Below are 23008 nucleotides of genomic sequence, written 5' to 3'. Positions count from 1 at the left end.
TTTAAGGTGTATGGATATTTTGGAATTTAGTGTAATTGGATTTTTTTCTTTTTAGTGATTTTTAAAGTGCATGTACACACACACACACACACACACACACACACACACACACACACACACACACCATGAATGCGTTTGTACATACCCAGTGTGATTGTGGAGGTCAGAGGGTAGTTTGTAGGAACTGGCTTTTTCCCCACCCTGTGGTTCCTGAGAATTGAGTTGACCTCAGATCAGGTTTATGTTGGGCATTTCTACCCACTGAGACTTATTGCTGGTGTCAAAGTGGATTTTTGCAAGAGAAAGCCAAAAAGTTTATAGTAGAAGATTACTTCTTTTTCTCTCCTGTTTTGTTGTTTGTTTGTTTTTTTTATTGTTGTTGTTTTGTTTGATTTTTGACAGGGTTCAGTATATAGACCATACTGACCTGAACTCAGGATTCCTCTTGCCTCAGCCTCCTGAGTGTTAGGATTACAGTTACCACACTTGGCCTTTTCTACCTTCTTTAGGGTTCATTAGTATGCTAAAAAGACTATGCAGATGATATTTACTGTTGTTTATCAAAATGTGGTCCAGAACCTAACATCATTGGTAATACATGGGACCCTTATGGATATGGACAATCTTAGATCACTCTAAAACTACTAATTCCAGATCTGTATTCTAATTAGATCTCAGTTAATTGATAAACACATTACAGTTTGTGTCTTCTCTTAGGGTAAACTTTGGCCTATACAATTTGCTTCTTTGATGAAATTGTTGTTTTAAAAAGTTTATATCACCAGTAGTGTTGGTGTAGCACTCAGGAAGCAGAGGCAGGTGGATCTTTGAGTTCGAGGACAGTATAGTCTACAGAATGAATTCTAGTACAGCCAAGGGCGACAGAGAAGCCCTGTCTTGAAACTGCTCCCCAAAAAGTTTGTCTATCTGTCTGTTTATAATCAGTGTGTCTGTCTGTCTGTCTGTCTATCTATCTATCTATCTATCTATCTATCTATCTATCTATCTATCTATATTATCAATACATAAAAACTAGGCTGTATGCCCTAAGCCCTAAAGATAATACAAAAAAGATTTTAAAATGTAATATTTTGTGCCTCATTTAGCAGCACAAATTGAATAATGCATTGATTATCATGGCTTCTGTGCCAGGATGATGATACCGATTCATGTAGCATTCTGTGTCTAATAGGAAGAAATTAGGTGGGCATGGTGATGTATGCCTGTAATTCCAGCACTTTGGAGCAGAGGCAGGAAGTTTGAGTCCAGTCTGATCTACTTAGTGTTTTCTAAGCCAGCCAGGGCTATAATGTGAGGCTTTATCTTAACAAACAATTAAAATGGAGTCTAACTATACTATCCTATACTATCAGGGAGATCAAGGAGACTGTTGGTAGGGCTAAAATAGCATATTAATGTTTTTGGCAGGCTAGCAAATCGTTTTTCATTTACTAAGTATGAAGGCCATTTATGTTCAACTTCATTTTTTTGATTGATGTTAACTTCAAAATTAGTTCTCCTTGGCTTCAGAAAGGATAGTTAAGACATTATCACTTTTGTTGTAGACTGGTAATTTAAGTAATTTGTATAATTATAAATGTATAGAGTAAAAGAATAACATATTTATATTTGTATTTGTAATATTTATTTTTATTTGATGTGTGTGAGTGTTTTCCCTGCATGTGTATAAGTGGAACTGGAGTTATGGTTTAAGTCACCAAGTAGGTGCTAAAACTGAATCTAGGTCCCTTGGAAGAGCAACCAGTGCTCTTAATCTCTGACTCATCTCTCTAGCCTCCATTTTTAGTATTGTAATTAAAAAATGATTTAGTGAGTTCTCTTTTGCAAATTCCCACATCAGATACATTAGCACATGACTGATGTAGGTTTTCATTTCATGCCTTAGATCTTGGTAATGTTCTGATCTCTTCAAATGCCAAAGCTGTTAATGGTAAAACTGAGAGCAGTGACAGTGGAGCTGAGTCTGAGGAAGAAGAGGCCCAGGAAGAGTTCAGAGGAGCAGAGCAGAGTGGTAGTAATGGTGAGTATTGTAATCTTGGGTAACGGGTTAGTACAGTTCATACGAAATTTTGTACCAGATAAGATAAAAAGACATAAGAACATTTGGGCTGGTTTTTTTTTTTTTTTTTTTTTTTTTGTATAATATTAATGCATGTGGTGGCATTTGGGGTATTGACTGTATATCCAGGTTTTCGGTGGACAAAATTCTCTATGGAATATACAGGCAGCCAGCCTTATTCATTAATGAAGTAGGTGTCAATTGAGGGTGGACAAGAGTAGGCTAGTCTCCCAAATGTGCATAAAATGATGTATTATGTAATTTTAAAAAGGGTATATCCTGATTCTTCTCTTGAGTGTTTGGATCACCTCAGGCATACATTTTGATGGAGTATTGGAATCATGGGGTGCCACATTCTGATGTCCTGTTAGGAGGACAAGTAATTTCAATTATGGAAAGGAAAGGGATGTTAAAACTGCACAACTTCTTGTTGCTTCTGCACTCTGTTCTTTATGGATTAGTTTGTCAGTCTGGTAATCCTCTTCATTTCTCGGTTTCTAGAGCAGTTTGTCTTCGATATTCTAAAATCATTAGGACATTATTCTAGGGGCTGGAGAGGCGGCTTAGCAGTTAGGAACACTGGCTGCTTTTCCAGAGGACCTGGGTTCAATTCCTAGCAACCACATGGCAGCTCACAGCCATCTGAACTCCATTTTCAGGGGATCTATTGCCCTCTCCTGGCCTCTTAGAGCATCGAGCATGCATGTGGTATACAGACATACATGTAGGTAAAACACCCATACACATAAAAATAAAATTAAAAATAGATTTAAATTAAATTTTTTTTTTTGAGACAGGTTATCTCTATGTAGCCCTGGCTGTCCAGGAATTGCTATGTAGATCAGGCCTCAAATTCACAGATACTGGGTGCCTCCCTCGGCCTCTAAGTGTTAGGATGAAAGGTGTGCGCCACCATAGGTGTCCGGATATACATACATACATTATATTATTTATTATATATATGTATATTATTTAGTCTCTCTGTGTGTGTGAACACATGCATGCATAAGTGTTGTATGTTTGTGTGCCCCAGTGTACACAGGAACATCAGAGGGCATCACAACTTTTGGGGTCAGATCTCTCCTTGCATCATGTGGGACCTGTAGATTGAACTCAGGTCATCAGACTTTACAGCAAGTGCCTTAACTTGTTAAGATACATAACTCTAGCTCAAGAGATTATGTTTAGAGACAGATTTGACGATGTAACCCTCTAGGCAGGAGGCTGAGGCAGCAGGGTTGCTGTGAGTGCGAGGCCATCCTGAATTACAAAGTGAATAGTAGGCCACTTAAGGCTACATAGTGAGACGCTTTCTCACAATAACGAAACCCAGGGTTTGTTGTGGTGGCAGGCACCTTTCATTTCAATATTAGAAGGCAGAGGCAGGCCAATCTCTGTAAGTAGGGCTATATAGTGAGACCCTGTCTTGATAAAACACCAGCACCAAAAATAAACAAACAAGCAAAAAACAAAACCAAAGAAAAGAGCAAGCTATTGTTTTAAATCCTTTTTTCATTTTTAGGTTTATTTTATTTATGTGCGAGTCTGTGTGAGCATGTTGATGCCTGCAGAGCCAGGACAGGGTAGCATATGCTCTGGAGCTGAAGCTCTAGGCAGTTGGGAGTCTGACATGGGTGCTGGGGACAGAACTTGAGTCCTCGGGAAGAACAGGAGTGCTCTTAACTACTGGGCCATCTCTGCAGCCCAAGGTGATGATGGTAATAATGATGATGAGTTTTAAAGGATTTTATAAGAGTCATGGGGAAGGGGAGCATTTTGAAAAGTTAACGTGAATTTTGGGTGAGCTTTGACATGTAATAATAGCTTCCTTTTTTTTTTTTTTTTTTTTTTAAAAAAAGATAGGGTCTTTCTATGTAGCCCTGCTTGGTACTCTCTATGTAGACCTCAAATTCACAGAGATGTACCTGCCTCTGCCTCTTGAGTGCTAGGATTAAAGACTAAGCAACCATGCCTGGTTACTAGATACTTCTATGCATCTCTCCTTTTTTTTTTTTTCCCCATACAAGATAAGAAAATGGTGAAGAAATCAACAGATAAGAGTTTGGAAATCATTGTCACCAATGGCTGTAAGGATAGCTTTGTTCAGGATACACACAATGATGTTCATAGCGATTCTTCCCCGAGGGACAGAAGCAATAAAGAAGCAAAACCCGTAGATCCGAGTTTGGAGCAGACTGGAAACACTGTTGTCTGTGTTCACCAAGGTATTGTTCTCAGATACTTCTTCGTCTAACCTTATTCTACAACTCAAATATTCTTTTAACAATTCTAGGATTTTTAGGAGCACTTTAGGACTTAAAATCTCTTACTTAGTAATGTCTTCTTAGGGTTGTTAATGCTAGTATAAGGGTTTGTTACTGTGAAACAGTGAATTAGAGCCAGAAGGCTTTCTTCTATCTGTTTCTTCTTTATTTGTTCATAGTGTGTAGTTGTGTGCCATGGTAAGTCTGTGGAGGGTCTGTGGAGGTCAGAGGACAACTCGATGGAGTTGGCTCTTTTTTCATCATTGAACTCAGGTAGTCAGGCTTGGTAGTAAGCTCCTCTGCTCTCTGAGCCATGGTGTGTTTTATCAGGACCCAGCTCTGTAGACCTGGTGGTCTAGAATTGCTGGTGGTTTTCCTGCCTTTACCTCCTAAGTCTAACTGTAATCCTTTCAGTTAAGTAGATATAGATATGTCTACTTGTATGTTATATAATATATGTACTATATATAGATCTGTAAGTTTATAGATAAGTATATTGATCTATATATGTCATGACCTTCAGCCAGTTGTGGTGGAATACCTGTAATCTCAGCACTTCAGAAGCTGAGGCAGGAGCATTGTGGACTTGAGGCCAGTCTGGGATGCATAGTAAATACTAGGACTTGGTAAGACAGATTTCTTTCCCAGAATGAATGTAATATAGGACTGATGAGTTGTGAAAAATAGAATGAAAGTAAGTTTTTCTTGTTAGACCATAATTATACTGTCTGGACATTTGCTCATATTTAGATACAAATGATGATCACAGTGAAGATGCTTCAGGAATTCATTTGACAAGTGATTCAGATAGTGAAGTATACTGTGATTCTATGGAGCAATTTGGACAAGAAGAGGTAAAGGTGACAATTTCCGATTGACAAATTTTCAAAGTGATATATCCAGTATGCAGAATACAATATGATATTCATGCACAAAAATGCCATAATGAAACCCACTGCTTTTTGTATGCTAACAAAAACTGATGAAAGCAAAAAAAAAAAAAAATCCAATGCATAACTTCTGTTAGTAGCGAATAAGCTTGTTCACTGCTTTGAAAACATACATGCTGTAGAGCGAAGTGCCTGCTGTGCAAGTGTGCAGACTTCAGATCCCCAGAACCTGAGTAAAGCTGGAGTACATTTGTAATCTCAGTGCTCCTGGAGTGAGATGGGAGGTGGGGCCTGGAGAATCCCCAGAAGAAGAATCCCCAGAGAAGCTCGCAGGCCAGCTAGGCTGCTGTATGTAGTGTTGAATGGCAGAAGACTCAGTTTCAGGTGGAAAGCAAGAACAGACATCTGAGGTTGTTGTCCTTTAAATACTGCATGTGTGCTGCAGCACTCACTGCTAAAATAACAACCATGAACTCACTGGAGTACACACACACACACACTTAAAAATACCTTGAAAATGTTTAAACATTTACAGTTTTGTGTGTGTGTGTGTGTGTGTGTGTGTGTGTGTGTGTGTGTGTGTGTGTGTGTAAATTAAAGTGTATAATAAGGCTGGGGGGAGGGCTTAGTGGGTAAAATGACTTGCTGCACAAGTATGAGAGGACCTGAGTTTGAATACTCAGTGTCCATCTCAAAAGCCCTGTGTGGAGGCCAGCATGGTAGTGCACACCTTTAATCCCAGCCCTCGAGAAGCAGAGGCAGACAGATTGCTGTGAGTTCAGTTCATCCAGGAAAGCCATATGGCTTTGTGTGCCTACACCTCTGTACTGTAGGGAACAGAAGAGAGGAGGATCACTGGGGTGTTCCGGTTGTCAGCTTTAAGTTCAGTGAGAGACCCTATATCAAGGGAATAAGGTGGAGAGTGATAGTGATAAAGGAGGCTACTGGTTACCCTCTGGCCTCTGCATGTGCATGCATGGGGGCACATGCCTGCACTGACACACGGGCATATCCAACACACATGCTTTCACACACACACACACACACACACGCGCGCGCGCGCGCGCACAGAAAAAATATACCACATAATTAATTTTCATTTAATATTTATAATTAATATTTTACAATATTAGAATTAGAATACAAATTACTTTATAAAAACAGTATGTTAGAAAAATAATATAAATAGTAGAATACTATTACAATAATATAGTATATACAATTACAATTGTATATACTATTACAATAATATGTTCCATTATAATTTATCATATATGTATTTTATAAATATTCTGTGACAGGTAGAACAGAGGTGCAGAGGATAAACTGTTCTTGCTAAAACATTGATTAGTGAAAAAAACTGAATAATTGTCAAGCATAAATTAGTTCTTCATATTGACTATACTCCAGTCAGTTAAAACTTTTAGTTCAAGGGCTGGACAGCTGGTTCAGCTGTTAAAAGTGTGTACTCTTAAGAGTGCTTTGCTGCTTTGCAGAGGACCTAAGTGTGATTCCTAGCACCACATCAAGACAGCTCACAACTGCCCGTGAATCCTGCCCCAAGGGATCTTATGCCCTCTTCTGGGCATTGCTCTCATTTGCAAAAACCTTCACACAAACCCACATACAAGGTGCTCAATCTACATAATTAAAAATAAAAATAATGCTTTAGAACAAAAAAAACTTTTAGACAAAACAATCTTCAGATTTCATTCAAGATTCAGTGTTACGGGCCGGGCGGTGGTGGCGCACGCCTTTAATCCCAGCACTCGGGAGGCAGAGCCAGGCGGATCTCTGTGAGTTCGAGGCCAGCCTGGGCTACCAAGTGAGTCCCAGGAAAGGCGCAAAGCTACACAGAGAAACCCTGTCTCGAAAAACCAAAAAAAAAAAAAAAAAAAGATTCAGTGTTACAAGAGCAAATTAAACATAAGTCTGTGTTTGGGTGTGGTGGCTTAAATCACTAATTCCAGCAGTTGGGAGTAGAGGCAGTTATATCCCTGAGTTTGAGGCCATCATGGTTTACATAGAAAGTTCCAGGCCAGCTAAGGCTATATGGTAACACCCTGTTCCCTTGAAAAAACAAAACAAAACAAAAAACCCCAAACAGCCAAAGAAACAATAGGAAGTTGGTGATTAGTACCTTTTTTCCCCCTTCAGGGCAAAGTTGTAGTATATAGCTCTGGCTGGCTTAGAACTCCATATGTATACAAGGCTGCATTGATAGAGATCCACCTGCCTGTACATCCTGAGTGCCTCCTTTATGTACTACTTGGACAGTTCATTTCAGACACCTTTTCCTGTTGATCCATGAATATAGTGTTCTTCAGGAGTACAGTCTTGGTTACTGCTTCTTTGGTTTCAGGCATGACTTAAGGCAGATAACTATCAAATGTAGGCAGAGTTTTCCCAATTTGGGAGCTACTTCCAAATTACCACAGTGCGGCTTGTATTATTTATAAATGCTCAGCCGATAGCTCAGGATTATTACTAACTAGCTCTTACTACTTAAATTAACTCATTTCTATTAATCTACATTCTGCCACATGGCTCATGGCTTTTCCTGTCCTCCAGCATGTCCTGCTCCCTCTGTGGCTGGCTGATATCTCCTCTGACTCTACTCCCCTTCTTCCCATCATTCTCAGTTTGGCTTTCCTTCCTAACTTCCTGTCTGGCTACCGGCCTGTCAGCTTTTTATTAACCAATGAGAGTAATGCATATTCACAGTGTACAGAAGGATTATTCCACAGCAATCAAAGTAATAAATTGAGTGTTTTCTCTCTTCTGAATTCTAACTGCCTTACTCTTTGCCTAGTATGATGGCTAGCTTTGTTAACTTGACACAAGCTAGAGTCATTTGGGAAAGGGGGCTCAGTTGAAATAATGTCCCCACCAAAATATCCAGTGGGATATTTTCTTCATTATAATTGATGTACATGGGCCCAGATTTACTTTAAGTACAGCAATCACTGGATTCATAGTCCTGGATGGTATAAAAAAGCAGGCTGAGCAAGCCATGAAGAACAAGCCAGTAAACAGCATTCCTTCATGGGTTCCTGCCTCTGTGTTCCTGCCCTGACTTCCCTCAGTGATGACTTACAAACTGTATGGTGAATAAACCCCTTCCTTCCCAAGTTGCTTTTGGTCATGGTGTTTTTAGCACACTACAGAAATCCTAACTAAGACACTTAAGGCTTCAGTTTTTACCTACCTGTATCTGAACCATTATCTTCTTTTTGTTCTCCTACAGCCTAATCTCCTGTATTTATCTTAGTATATCACCAAACTGTCTGGTCCTCAGAGCTTTCCCTTCTCTGGCTCTCCGTGCTCGGTTTTTTAAGACCAGTACTATTCTGTTGTACGTTCTCAAACATCTTCCATCCCAACCACATTGATGGTCCATTGTCATTGTGAAGCCTTTGATTTGGCTTATATTCATTTGTTCTTTATTGTTTTTGTGTTGAATCAGGGACTGACTGTGTAGCTTTGGCTGGTCTGGTACTTACTATGTAGACCAGGCTGTCCTCTAATTCACAGAGATCTGCCTGCATCTGCTTCTGAGTGCTGGAATTAAAGGTGTGTGCCACCATGCCTGGCCCATGCTCATTTGTTCTTAGTTGAAGTTCCATCATCATTGATTTTTGGAAGCCTTTCCTGACCAAGCCTCTACCCAGTTCCAGTAAGGGTTGGGAATCTGTTTTATTGACTGCTGTAGTAACTGCCACATGCTGTTTTCATACCACTTATCAGACAATGCAGCAACAGTCTCTTCTGACTCCCTTACTAAGGTTGCGAGCAAGGAGCCCCTTTCCTTAGGGTTGCCTAGAGTTAAGTATAGTAACTTAGGTAAGCGTGTTGTTATATCTTGGGTGATTGATTGACTCTTGGGAAACCTTACATTTTGTTCATAGAGGAAATCATGCCTATCTCAGTATTTCCTGTATATGGGAAGCTGAGTACAAGTTGAAGAATATTTTAAAGAAAGGAATATTTTCAGCAGGAACATGAAGGGGCCCTTTTAGAAAAACAGTATTTAGTGGTTAAGAGCACTGGCTGTTCTTCCAGAGGTCATGAGTTCAATTCCCAGCAACCACATGGTGGCTTCCAACCATCTGTAATGAGAGCTGGCACCCTCTTCTGGCATGCAGGCAGAACACTGTACACATAATAAATAGATCTTTTTTTTTTTTTTTGAAAGATTTATTTATTTATTTTGTATACAGCATGTATGACTGCAGGTCAGAAGAGGGCACCAGATCTCATTGCAGATGGTTGTGAGCCACCACGTGGTTGCTGGGAATTGAACTCAGACCTCTGGAAGAGCAGTCAGTGCTTTTAACCTCTGAGCCATCTCTCCAGCCCATAAATAAATCTTTAAAAAAAAAACCCAAAAAACAAACAAACAAAAAAAACCACCCAGTATTTATATTATTATGAAAACTTTTGATATGTCATTTATATTTGTAAGTTTTAACTGTCATTTTAAATTTGTAGTCTTTAGACAGCTTTATGTCAAACAATGGACACTTTCAGTATTACTTAGGTGGTGATCCCAGTCAGCACTTGGAAAATTCTGGTTTTTGTGAAGACGCTCAAATATCTCCCAGAAATGGCAGCATTGGGAAAATGCGGATGGTAGCAGTCGAGGGAAAAGGTGAAGTAAAGCATGGAGGAGAAGATGGCAGAAGTAACAGCGGAGCACCACCCCGTGAGAAGAGAGGAGGAGAAAGTGAGGACCTCTCTAATGTCAGAAGAGGGAGAGGTCTGTATTCCCCGTCACTGATTCATTTCCATTTCTGAGAGTCTCATTATCTAGCTCTGGCTGGCCTACAACTGGTAGTGATCCTTCTACCTCTGGCTGCCAAGGGTTGGTGTGGCAGTGCTCAGCTTTATTTTTTTAACCTTTTGTGCATTTTTTTCTAAAATAACATTTGTGTGTGTGTGTGTGTGTGTACACTCTACATGTAATGGCATGCATGTGAAAATCAGAGGACACCCAGGTTGTGAGGCTCGGCAACGTGTCTTTATCTGCGGATCCACCTTGGCAGCCCATTATACAGTGTGTCTAAGGAACCGCACTTATGCTTTCTTTGTTCTTCCCTCTGAATCATCACTGACTGCTCTAACTGTGCTGCCACTATGAGTCCCTGTATAAGTCAGTCTGAATTATTTATCTTTTCCTTACTTGGGTTGAGGGAGATCATATAAAGCTGACAAATCAGAAGACCTAAGGAGCATTGAACACTAAAAAATTGATGGTAGTGATGTGGGCTGGTGGGGTGGTCAGCAGGTAAGTGTGCTTGCTGCCAAGCCTGACAACTTGGGTTTGATCCCTGGGTGGAAGGAGATATAACTGATTTTCACAAGTTGTCCTTTGACCTCCAGTGCATGTCTTGGCGTGAGCATGCCCTCCACCCTGACACAAAATAAATAAGTATAATAATAATAAAAAAGGAATAGTGATGTGATCAGGGAGCAGACTGGATATGAGTGTGGAAAAAAGTAAATACATTTGTTATATAAAAATATGAAAAAAGAATGAGAGAGAATGAATATATAAAGTTGTAGTGTAGAGAGCTGTTTGGTGATGGTGCATGCCTTTAATCCCAGCACTCTGGAGGCAGAGGCAGGTGGATCTCTGAGTTTGAGGCCAGCCTGGTCTACAGTCTTGACAAACTCCCCCCAAAAAATTGTAGAGTAGAACAAGAAGTATAGCTCAGTCATAGCTTATATTCAGTCCCCACTGTTGAATGGGAAAGGAAAGGGAAAAGGATTAAGAGAGAATCATTTGGACAAAGTATAGATATTCTCTATTTTCACTAGGGTTATGTCCCAGTAGATCCCTTGGAAACCATGACTATTGTAAGTTGAAGATGCATGTAGCCTAACTGCCTTCCCTGTACTCAGAACACTTGCATTGGCTTGTTCTTGTTCCAAGTCATCTAACACAAAGCCTATTTAAAAACATATACTATACTTCAGGGGCTGGAGAGATGGATGAGATGGAGATGGAGAGATGATGGTTAAGAGTATTTGTTGCTCTTGCAAAGGACCTGGGTTCGGTTCCCTGCACCCATTTCAGAGGGCTCACAACTGCCTGTAACTCCCATTCTGGAAATTGAGCACCCTCTTCTGGTTCTTTGGGCACCTGCTTGCACATGGTGCACAGACATAAACATTCTCTCTCTTTCTCACTTTCCCTCACATACACAGATAAATCTTTAAAAAATACTGTTCTTCAGATGAAAAACACAATTGTTATATGGGTATACTTTTGCATCATTGTAATATAGAAAATTGTAGGAAGAATCCATGCAGTCAATAGAAATGTTTGCACACTGAATGCATAAAGCAGAGAGGAAAATCAGGAAAGGATTGAACTGGATCTCCTAGTGTTCAGTTCATTGAATTTACGTAGATCTAGCTCTTTCCTTGTGTTATAACTAGAACTGCATCAAGAGTTCAAATTAACTGGGGTGTCTGTCTCACTTGATGATCTGCTTTGACCTCTGACCAAGAGGGTGTGGGAAAGGTGAGAAGGAAAAAACCCTTGGCTTCTGTTATGAGGAAAGATCTGTAACACTTCATTTCTGCAAGAATACACAGTAATAAAAACTGTTAGCTATGCTGGGGATGTAGTTCAGTGGTAGAGTGCTTATCTTGTACACGTGAGGACATAGGCTCAAGACCCAACCCCCCCCCCCACACACACACAGAGAGAGTAATAATTGATAATTTCAAAATAATTGTGTGGGTTGGGTTTTTTTTTTTGTTGTTGTTTTTGAGACAGGGTCTCTGGATAGAGCCCTGGCTGTTCTGGAACTCTCCATTTAGACCAGACTGGCATTGAAATCACAGAGTTCTGCCAGCCTCTGCCTCCCAAGTGCTGTGATTAAATGAGTGCCCTACCACACCCAGCCTTAAAATAATATTTTTTGTTATTATTTTGAGACAGGATCTCATGTATCCTAGGCTAGCCTTGAACTCTTTATGTAGCCCAAGCTGACTCTGAACTTCTGCTTCTCCTGTATCTACCCTGCCAAGTGCTAGAATTACAAGCATGTACCACTCACCATACCTGGTTTTTGTATTAGCAAAAATTTATAATCACTCTAGTCAGATATACAGAAAGGTTGTTTTAATTACCTCAGGGTTCATATTAAGGAATTTATATAATATGTAAGTGTTTTTTGAATAAGTCAGTGATGGAGATAAATGTTTGTAATATGATTTAAAAAATAGTACGTAATTATGAGGTTAAGCCAATTTTTAAATCTGTGCATATAAAAAGGAATAAATGACAATATAGAAAATCTTAGTAGTTAGATTTTTTTTTTTTTTTTTTTTTTTTTGGTTTTTCGAGACAGGGTTTCTCTGTGTAGCTTTGCGCCTTTCCTGGAGCTCACTTGGTAGCCCAGGCTGGCCTCGAACTCACAGAGATCTGCCTGGCTCTGCCTCCCGAGTGCTGGGATTAAAGGCGTGCGCCACCACGCCCGGCTAAGATATTTTAATATGTATAAGGAGTATGCAGTTTATAATTAGAAAACCCTTTTATGAGCTTAAAATATTTTTAAAACAAGAAGGAAATTCTAGTCATTTAATGTAACTTTTAATATTGTAAAACAAGTTATATTTTTTAAAAAGCAGTTTTAATTACCTTTATAGTAAAGGGGGTAAAAAAATTATTTTTATTTTATATGTATGAATGTTTTGCCTGCATGTATGTATGTGCACCATGTGCATGCCTGTAGAGTTCAGAAGTTAGTGTCAGATCCCCTGGACCTGGAATTACAGATGGTTTTAAGTTGGCATGCAGGTGCTGGGAGTCAAACCCAGGTCCTCTGCAAGAGCAACAAGTTCTCTTTGTCTGCTGAGCCATCTCTCCAGTCCCAGTAAAGAGTTTTTAAACATGTATTCTGAACATGAGTCTTCCTTATGAATTTTATAAACATTGTCATATACTAGTAAATTATGCACAGTCTTCCCTTAACATAGAGTAGATTCTTTTAATCCTACCGGTTTATTCTATGTGCTTCCTGATTGCTTTTGTTTTACTTTGTTTATTTACATATCAAGGATTTACCAAGGAAAATGAATAATACACTATTTCTATTTGAAAAAGAAACTTTATGGTTAGCTAACTTACTTTACTCTCTTAATAGGGCATAGAATGCCACATTTGAGTGAAGGAACCCAGGGTCGGCAAGTCGGAAGTGGAGGTGATGGGGAACGCTGGGGCTCAGACCGAGGCTCCAGAGGCAGCCTCAATGAGCAGATTGCCCTGGTGCTCATCAGATTACAAGAGGACATGCAAAATGTCCTTCAGAGACTTCATAAACTGGAAACACTAACTGCTTCGCAGGTAAGTTACTGAGTTGATCTCATTGTTATCTTCTGTTTTTTGATTCTATAAAGCAGTGTAGAATCTTTATCAATGATACTTGCATAAATATATTTTCACATTCAGATTTGCATAAATACACATTTTTGTAAGTTGACACATTTTAATTTTCGTTAATAAAAATCACTAGTTTTGAAGATATTGTTTAAGAAAAGATTGGCCTAAAAGATGAGTGTCACTTACATTAATAGAAAATTTTTAGATTGTGAAATTGAGCAGTACAGAATGCTAGGGATATAATTCAGTGGCTTAGCATTCACAGGCCCTGGGTTCAATCTGCAGTACTGAAGGGAATAAAAAAATTAGTACATTGAAGTTAGGGATTAGATACTTGGTACGAGAAGAAAACTTTCTAGTAAGCCCTGAAGTTTAAAGAAGCACAAAGAAATCTTTACTAATATCTAATAGTTATCTTTAAAGAGTCATTCCATACACAGTGGCACATCATGCCTTTAATTCTAGCACTCAGAAGGTAGCCTGGTCTGCATAGAGAGTTCCAGGACAGCCAGAGCTACATAGAAAGATTCTGTCTTGGGAAAAAAAAAAAAAAAAGTCTTGTGTAGTAAACTTTTTGTAGAGGTAAGATATTAAGTTGGTAATTATTTAGGGTAAGTTAATTTTAGTATCAAAAATTTAAAACCAGAGATCAATGGTAAAATGATAGTTTGATCTTCACTATATTTTGGTCCTGTAAGATCCAAGGATGTTAAATCAAACCCTGAGATTCCTGATAGTGTGAACAAGTGGGTCTCTGATTCTTGTCCCTTCTCTTTTTCTTCTGTTTGTTGTGTCTAACTGCGATATGATAGTTTTTGTTTTGTCTAACTGTATTTTCTTTGATGATGTCTTTCTTTCTCTCTTTCTTTCTCTCTTTCTTTCTCCCTTTCTTTCTCTCTTTCTTTCTCTCTTTCTCTCTCTCTCTCTCTCTCTCTCTCTCTCTCTCTCTCTCTCCTTCCTTCCTTCCTTCCTTCCTTCCTTCCTTCCTTCCTTCCTTCCTTCCTTCCCTCCTTCTCTCTCTCTCTCTCTCCCCCTCCCTCTCTCCCTCCTTCCCTCCCTCCCTTCCTCCCTTTCTTTCTTTCTTTTTTTTTTTTGAGACAGAGTTTCTCTTTGTAGCTCTGGCTGTCTTGGATCTCAGAGATTCTCCTGCCTCTGCCTCCCAACTGCTGAGATTAAAGGCGTGCACCACCTCTGCTTGGCTATTGTTATATTTTATTATTATCCCTTAGAAGCCTGTTCTTTTCTAAAGAGAGACAGAAAGGGAGTGGATCTGGATGGAGGGGGAGGTGGGGAAGAGCTGGAGGGGGAGTAGAGGGAGGGAGGTGAAATTGTAATAGTGATATCATTATGTTAGAAAAGAATCTATCTTCAATAAAAAAAAATTAATCCATGAAAATAAAATACAATAGAGACTGAGGGTGTAGCTTGGTGTTACAATGTTTTCCTAGCATATTTAAGGCCATGGGTTCAAAAATCTAACACCACAGAAAAGAAAAAGGCAGTGTAGCTAGTTGCTTACAAAAGCCCTGGAAGAATCCAGATATCTTAGGCTGCTGGACTTTCTCTTATACAAATTGCTACCCTTTAATGAATAAACCTGATATAGGTGCCAGGAACTGAACTCAGGGCCTCTGGAAGAGCAGAAAATGCTCTTAACCATTGAACATCTCTCCAGCCCCCAACATTTTCTTTTGGTCTTACTATGCAGCCTAGCTGAGCTGGAACTCACTATGTAGACCAAGGTGGCCTTAAAGTCCCAGAGATCCACCTGCCTTTGCCTCCCAAGTGCTGGGATTAAAGGCATTTCCCACTATGCCTTGGGGGAACCGCCATGGCCTTCTTCTTTTGGACTCAATCTACTGAGTCAATTAGTGCTGTCCATATGCACATGGGTGTGGAGCCCTCCCCAAAGTGTGGACAATGTTCTAGTTACCACAACCTCAAAGAAAAATGACTCCCTCTCCAAGCAGCCATCATCTACCCAAAGCTCCTCATCTATGAGGTGGGAACTCATGAGCTCCTCTCACATTCCTGCTAGACTTTTGGCTGGCTTAACCTTGTTCAGGCATTGGGCATGTAACAGCCATTGCTGCTATGAATTCATGAGTGTAATAGTCAAGTCTTTTCTTGAAGACAGCAGTTCATAGCACTCCTCCTCATCCTCTGTAGTTCTCAGACATGTGTGCAAATCGATGGCTTGTGTGGAGACTAGATTAAGCAAAGTTGAGGAGGTGATAAGGCTAAAAGAAGTTAAGAATTTAGATTGAAAAGTACTATAAATATATGAAGCTATATATATATTATGAAATGAAATTGTGGAAAGAGTAGATACAATTTAGATAATTTTAAAAAATGAAATAGTATCTCATGTATCTCATACCGACCTCAGTGTAGTCAAGGATAACCTTAAACGTCTGCCCTCTGGTCTTCATCTCCTGAGTGCAGGGATTATAGGCGAACCAGCTCTTGGTTGGTATGTTCTGGGGATTAAATACAAGTGATTTGTGCAAGAACTCTACCAGTTGAACTACATCTCCAACATTGACTTGAGATTTTATTTGTATAATTTTGTAGAGTTTGAACTATGTAAGCAGTATAAGGAAGGGATTTGTATATCTCACAGGTTTAGGGACCTTGTTCATTGGTCAGTGCTGGCTTTATTGTAATCAAAATTTAACACAAAAAGAGAGACTAAGCTACTTAAAACATAGGAACTAGAAAAACTGTTAAGTGGGCTACAGTTGTAGTTCAGTAGGTAGATTGCTTGCCTAGCATGCCTGAAACCCTGGGGTTTGATTACCAATACTGCATAAACCAGGTAGGTGTGTGTGGTGTTGGGGGTGATGACATGGGGTGGCTAATAAACCAGGTGTGTGGGGCAGTGTAGGGTGTGATGAAGTGGAGGCAGGGAGGGTCAGAAGTTCAAGTCAACTACATTGGGAGTTGTAGGGCCAGCTTGGGCTAGAGACCCTTTCTCAAAATAGAAACACACAAACACCCCCCCCCCCCAATTATACCTTTTTTTCATTCTGTCAAAGTTGTTACTTTTCATTTGTATTTAAAGGCGAAATTATCGTTGCAGACAAGTAATCAGCCCTCCTCACAGGTAAGAGTTTTGAGTAAATTATAATACATTTACATTTTTTGAGATACTAAAGTAATTTAATATGAAATCTACCTTTTAGAGCATTGAAGCTAAAATATATTTGGGGCTGTTTCTCTTTTGGTCTTTGCCCACTCTTTTCCTTGAGAGTGCTGTACTTTATTTTATAATAAACTTATTTCCTACCATAAAAAAATTGAATGTGTTTAAGTTTTAGAAGTCTGCTTACTGAGCATAGAGTAATCTGCAGAGGAGATATTTGTTATTAGTTTTAATTTTTATGCATTATGTATTAAGAATGTCTTCAGCCGGGCGGTGGTGGCGCACGCCTTTAATCCCAGCACTTGGGAGGCAGAGCCAGGTGGATCTCTGTGAGTTCGAGGCCAGCCTGGGCTACCAAGTGAGCTCCAGGAAAGGCGCAAAGCTACGCAGAGAAACCCTGTCTCGAAAAACCAAAAAAAAAAAAAAAAAAAAAAAAGAATGTCTTCAAAGAGGGGAGATTTGTTATTAGTTTTAATTTTTATGCATTATATTAAGAATGTCTTCAAAGCTGGTTGATGGTGTCTCATGCCTTTAATCCCAGCACTCTGGAGGCAGAGGCAGGAGAATCTCTGAGTTTGAGGCCATCCTGGTCTACAGAGTGAGTTCCTGGATAACCAAGGGTACACAGAGAAACCCTGCCTTGAAAAACAAAACAAAACAAAAATGTCTTCAAGTTTCTCCATGCAATATTTAAGAGATAAATGACAAGCGTATTTTATTTTCCCAGAGACCATCTTGGTGGCCCTTTGAGATGTCTCCTGGTGCATTAACTTTTGCTATTATATGGCCCTTTATTGCCCAGTGGTTGGTGCATTTATATTATCAAAGAAGGAGAAGGTAATATTAAGCTTTATAATTGAAATAGTGCACGAACTCATAACTTGTAATAGATATAACTTGCAGCAGTCGTTAAGGTGATAGGTCTCCTTTATAGATGCATTGTCATTCTGAACATCTGATCCTGAGACTAAAACTACCTTGGAAAAGTTATCTGTGGATTTCTGTGTACTTGTAAAAGGTAAACAATGTTTTCACTGGGATATGTGATGAATTTGTACACCTTTAATTTAAGTAACATGACAGTGACTATATGCTTTGTAAGTTTTATGGCTTGTTGAAAACATGGTGCTCTAAAAGGCTATTTCTACAGAGCTTTAATAGAATCTTAGAGGCAGCAGTCACTGTTTTGGTAGCTCCCATCCCTTTAAACTTGTTTATATGTATGCTCTTTGGAGACACAGAACTTAAATGAAATCACTTCTACAATAGTTAACAAATTTTAGGTGTGCTTCAACCCCCCTTTTATTTTTTATTATTCTTATTTTCTTGGGAGTATATTGAGTGTAGAGCCCAGGGTCTCATATTAGGCAAATGGTCCACCACTGAGATGTAATTTCCAGTGCCTCCCCCCAAACTTCATTCTTGTTTCTTTTGTGGAAAGCCAGTGGTTAGGGCTCTGGAGATAGCTTAGTTGCACAGCGAGCATGAGGGACCTGAGTTTTATGTTCAGTACCTACAGAGCAGAGCTGGGCATGGCCACACATGATAAGCAGGCTGCTACAGGGTGGTAGGGGGCTTGCTGCTCAGCCAGCCTGGTCTACTTGGTGGGTTTCACTGCCTCCACTAAAACAGAGGTTCTCAACCTTCCTGATGCTGTGACCCTTTAATACAGCTCCTCATGCTGTGGTGACCCCAACTATAACATTTTTGTTGCTACTTCCTAACTGTGATTTTGCTGCTGTTATGAATCATAGTGTCAATATCCGTATTTTCCAGTAGTCTTAGGTGACGCCTGTGGGTGGTTTGGCCCTCAAAGAGATTCTGACCCACAGGTGGAGAGCCACTGCTGCAAAGCATGGATAACCTCTAAGTGGTTCTTCACCTGTCACAGCATTAGGAAAGTCAAGAACCACTGCTCTAAGGAATGATACCTGATGACCTATGCTTCTACATGCATTCAGCACACACACATGCACTACACACACGTGATTGCATGCACACATGCACACACATATACACAAAATACATAAAAAGAAGGTAGTTGAGAAATTTGGCATAGAACAGTAATTATTTATTTTTTTTTAACTTAAGATTGAAACAGCTTACCACATCATGAAAGGTTAAAAAAACAAATGGTAAATCCAAGCATGATAATCCATACCTATAATCTCAGCATTTGTGAGATGGAGACAGGAGGATCAAGAGTTCCAGGCTAGCCACTTACATAGTAAAACCCTGTCTTACGAAAACAACGTAGAAGAAAAATTGTTTTAGCAGTTACAGAAAAGTAGATTTTTTTGTTTGTTTGTTTATTTCTCTGTTCTTTGAGCTTGAGTTTCAGTCTTTGCTTAGGCTGGCTTGAGCTCAGGCTGTCTTTGAACTTGTAGTGGTATCTTGCCTTAGTCTCTCAAGTGCTGGGATTGTAGGCCTGTGTTGTCACACTCCTTTGAAATTGGACTATTTTTGTAAAATTACTTCAGTAATTCATTTACTTTAGGACTTCATTGCTAGCAGAAGTCTAGTAAAGGAGGCTCACTGTTTCTTTTAAGTATCCCTTTTAGTTGTTCAGAGATGGAGAAACAACAAAGTTTCTGCTTTATTATTGAGTTTTTCACTGTTAAGTGATCTTTCCAGTTGCAAATTTTTTAGTACAGTATGTTTTAGTGTATGTTTAAACACAGTTTGCTTACATATGTGGCTGATAGTTGAGGGTTGGAGGCAGCAGAACCAAGTTTAATAAGGAAATGAGTTTTAGGCTTGAGAGGATTTAGGTATCTTAATCTTAATCTAGCAGTTATTTTCTAATTTTTATTTTTTATTTTATTGAAAATAGATTTTTTGTATAATATATCCTGATTATATTTCCTGTCCCTCTATTCCTCCCAGTTCCTGCCCACCTCCTTTCCCTTCCAGATCTACTTCCTTTCTGTCTGTTATTAGAAAAGGACTTCTAGGAAATAACAACCAAATATAACAAAATAAATATAAGATGAAGCACAAACTATCATTTCCAAGTTGGATATGGCAATGCAACAAGAGGAAAAGAGTCCCAAGAGCAGGCAAAGAAAGACTCAGACCCACTCGTTTTCACAGGGTCTACATTTTTTTGAGGCAGGGTCTCCTATACTCTTGGGTGGCCTCCACTCCCAAGTGCTGGGACAGAAGACAACATTGAAATTGTTAATGTGACAGAAGGGAATTTCAACCGCTCTCAGCCTTCTCAGATTCCTACATTCAGTTTGTCGAGGACAGTGAGTCTATCAGTTAGGAGAAACATTGGTAGAGCTGGGTGGTGGTGGTCGGACATGCCTTTATTTGCAGCACTCGGAAGGCAGAGGCAGAAAGATCTCTGTGAATTTGAGGTCAGCCCTGTCTACAGAGTGAGTTCCAGGTCAGCCAGGGATATGCAGAGAAACCCTGTTTTTAAAAACAAACAAAAGAGTAGGAATGGGGAGGTCTCAAGAGGAATATTCTTTAGCCTGGGGGGAGGCATGTATAAGGTACTGACATAAAATCAGCCCAGCGGAGCTGGGCATAATGATTTCTACAGAGGAGAGAATCTGTAGCAAGCACCAGGCATTTTAGCATTTTGAGTGCCATTAAATAGGGAGGCTTTACAGCAGAGGAACCTCCATATACAGTTCTCATAGAGTGTAGCTGGTGAGGGGGAAGATTGAATTGCTATTCCTTTTCCTGTGGTTTTTCTTTTAATAATACACTACAGCATCTGTTTTATAAGTTAATTAAACACATTTAGGTACACAAAACAAAGATTCCATTAAAAAGTTGAAAAACATTCTGAAGTTTTGAAGATCATGATTGATATTTATTGGCACTTTGGAAGATTGGGAGTTCAAGAAGGAACTCAATTGTTTGCTGCTTTGCAAAGGGCTATGTGTAGCAATATGCATCATGTGGTCCTTAATAAGTGTAGTGAATTGTGCATGCACCCTACAGCTAACATTTCTGCTACATCTTCGCAAGCAGTTATCTTCAGAACCATACACATCTCTTTGTCAGGCATTTCAAGTTTTTTCTCCATGGGCATTTTGTTCCTGATGTAGAGACCCCCTATTGTTTAAAATCTGATTATTTAAAATGCCACTCATGCCAAGGAAGTGTATATAAGAAGTTTTCTACAGAACTTAAAGTATCTGAGTGTTTAAGATATTACACCTGTGGCTAGAGAGAAGGCTCAGCTGTTAAGAGTATATACTATTCTTCCAGAGGACCCTAGTTTGGTTCCCAGCACCCATGTTGGTGCCTCACAACTATCCCTAACTTCAGGGGATCTGATGCCCTCTTCTGGACTCTGTGGACACCCGAAGTCATGTGCACGTTTCCCCCCTTTAACACATAATTAAAAATAATAAAATATTACTGCCAACGAGTTGCATAGTTAAGAGTATGTCTAGAGAGATGAATCAGTCTGTAATGGAAGTTCCAGGCAGTTTGGCATCCTGAGTGTATTCTTTCTAGCAGTGGGGGCTTTTGCAAATCATGTATTGATGGTTGTGCTCTGAACTAGCAAGACTACCTGTATCTGGTAGCTTACTCTACTTTAATTAAAACTGTCACATATATCCATTTTTTGAGGTGTATGTGTCCCGTCCCATCCCTGCCCCCCCCCCCCCCCCTGAACTGAACTAGGAGCCTGCCATATTTAACCCCTGAATCCCTGGTACAGTACCTGAAAATAAGTTTGCATTGCTAAACTTTTTTGTTTCATATTTTCATTTTCATAAAATTATGATTTAATTCCCCCAAGCATTAACTGGATAGTAGCCAGTTAGTAAAGTATGAGAATTAGAAGGCAAAAGGAGAGAGATAAATTGAAATTATTTATTAAAAACTACTTGAAGGCTGTTCTATAATAGCTTGGTATACTGCATGTACTTAGCACATGAAAGGCCCTGGGCATAGTCCCCAGCACCGGCAATAAATGAATAAATACACAGAAAACTGTTTGATAATTTTGGTACCTTCAATTACATCTTTCCTACCATGCTAAGTCACATGAAGTAACTTCCTAATGATCATTTGTAGTTTCATAGTTTTATCTTGAACTTGAATGTTGTGTTACTGTCCAGAAAATTCTTTGGTATGAATGTGCTTGATATTCAGGTTGCATTTATACTTACAGGATTTGTTTTTACTTTCTTTTTAAAGAAAACTAAACTGAAGAAAATCACATTTTACTCTAGAAGACTTACTGACCTGGATGACCTAAAATATGAAATGGATTGTGGATTTCACAAGAAAATCTCAGTTTGTGATGATTACATTTCTTTTTTGTCCAATAGTTTTGTTTATAGATATATATATGTATTCTTTGCACTACACAAATGGTAACATTTTAAGGACTAATATTGCTGATACTTGAAAAATCAATCATAGTTAGGTTTTAAGTGGCATACATAGACTTACTCTTTTTGAGCTTGAAGGACATTGAGTTATTAATTATTGTTTAGTAACATGTTTACCTGATTTTCTCCCATAAGAAATATAAACTGCTTTTATAAGGCACTGTTATGATTCTAAGATAAGATTTATAATATTTACTTTTCTAAATTAAACACAAGAAAGAATTCAATACAAGAGTAGATTTAAATAAGGTTAAATCAATTTTGTATCAGTCACTGAACTGTCAGCCAAGTAGCAGAAAACCAATGGAAGAATCCTCTACGTTTTTTTGTGGTCTTCAGAGTCTTGGGATTTTACAACTCAGAAAATCATTGTCCTTTGTACTGTGGTTACTTTTTACAAATGATTCATTGAACAGACTTGATGATGGAAATGGAGAATAGGCCTAATGTATGTGTTAAAGTGTGTTCCAAGCTGACACTGAGAACTAATCAGATTTTAATTCAATCATACATACACTCTTACTCCTTTGAAATCATTTTTCTTTAAGTGAGGATATCCAATGTCTGCTTCATAGGGTGCTTTGCAATAAAATGAGAACTTATTTATACTGTTTTTACTAAGGAAAAATGCATGAAAATCCATTTTTTTCTGCAAGTGGTAAACTCCAGTTTGGATTCTTAACCTCTTAGTGCCTCAGGTTTTCCTTTGGGGTGTACTCACAAGGTATTAGAAGGACTTTAAATATACAGGCTATCTGTGTCCACATAATTAAGGAATGCCTGACTAATGGAAACATAAGTTCCTTCTGGCCATTAGACCAAAAGGAAAATTAATTTAGATCCTAGAAGACTGTATTTGAAAAAAATC

At 39.0% G+C, this 23008-nt stretch overlaps 1 protein-coding gene across 12 annotated transcripts in view; it reads left to right on the top strand.

The window, feature by feature from the left end:
- Acbd5 (acyl-CoA binding domain containing 5) overlaps nt 1–22074 on the top strand; it is a 36500-nt gene extending 14426 nt beyond the window's left edge. For 4 of the 12 annotated variants that reach the window (XM_076572548.1, XM_076572547.1, XM_042277992.2 and 1 more), the window contains 8 exons: nt 1907–2041; nt 4108–4305; nt 5095–5198; nt 9765–9993; nt 13394–13593; nt 16694–16735; nt 17502–17611; nt 21944–22074. In XM_076572548.1, the coding sequence (XP_076428663.1) occupies nt 1907–2041; nt 4108–4305; nt 5095–5198; nt 9765–9993; nt 13394–13593; nt 16694–16735; nt 17502–17611; nt 21944–21956 (1031 nt within the window). In that variant the 3' untranslated portion in view covers nt 21957–22074. Of the gene's footprint in view, nt 1–1906; nt 2042–4107; nt 4306–5094; nt 5199–9725; nt 9994–13393; nt 13594–16693; nt 16736–17501; nt 17612–21943 lie in introns of all 12 variants that reach the window. The other 8 variants (XM_076572546.1, XM_042277993.2, XM_042277987.2 and 5 more) reach the window with 3 other exon arrangements.
- Nucleotides 22075–23008: the final 934 nt, after the last annotated feature.

This window comes from Peromyscus maniculatus, chromosome 5 (assembly GCF_049852395.1).
Source record: "Peromyscus maniculatus bairdii isolate BWxNUB_F1_BW_parent chromosome 5, HU_Pman_BW_mat_3.1, whole genome shotgun sequence".
Lineage (NCBI taxonomy): Eukaryota > Metazoa > Chordata > Mammalia > Rodentia > Cricetidae > Peromyscus > Peromyscus maniculatus.
This window is presented reverse-complemented; position numbering and strand designations above follow the sequence as displayed.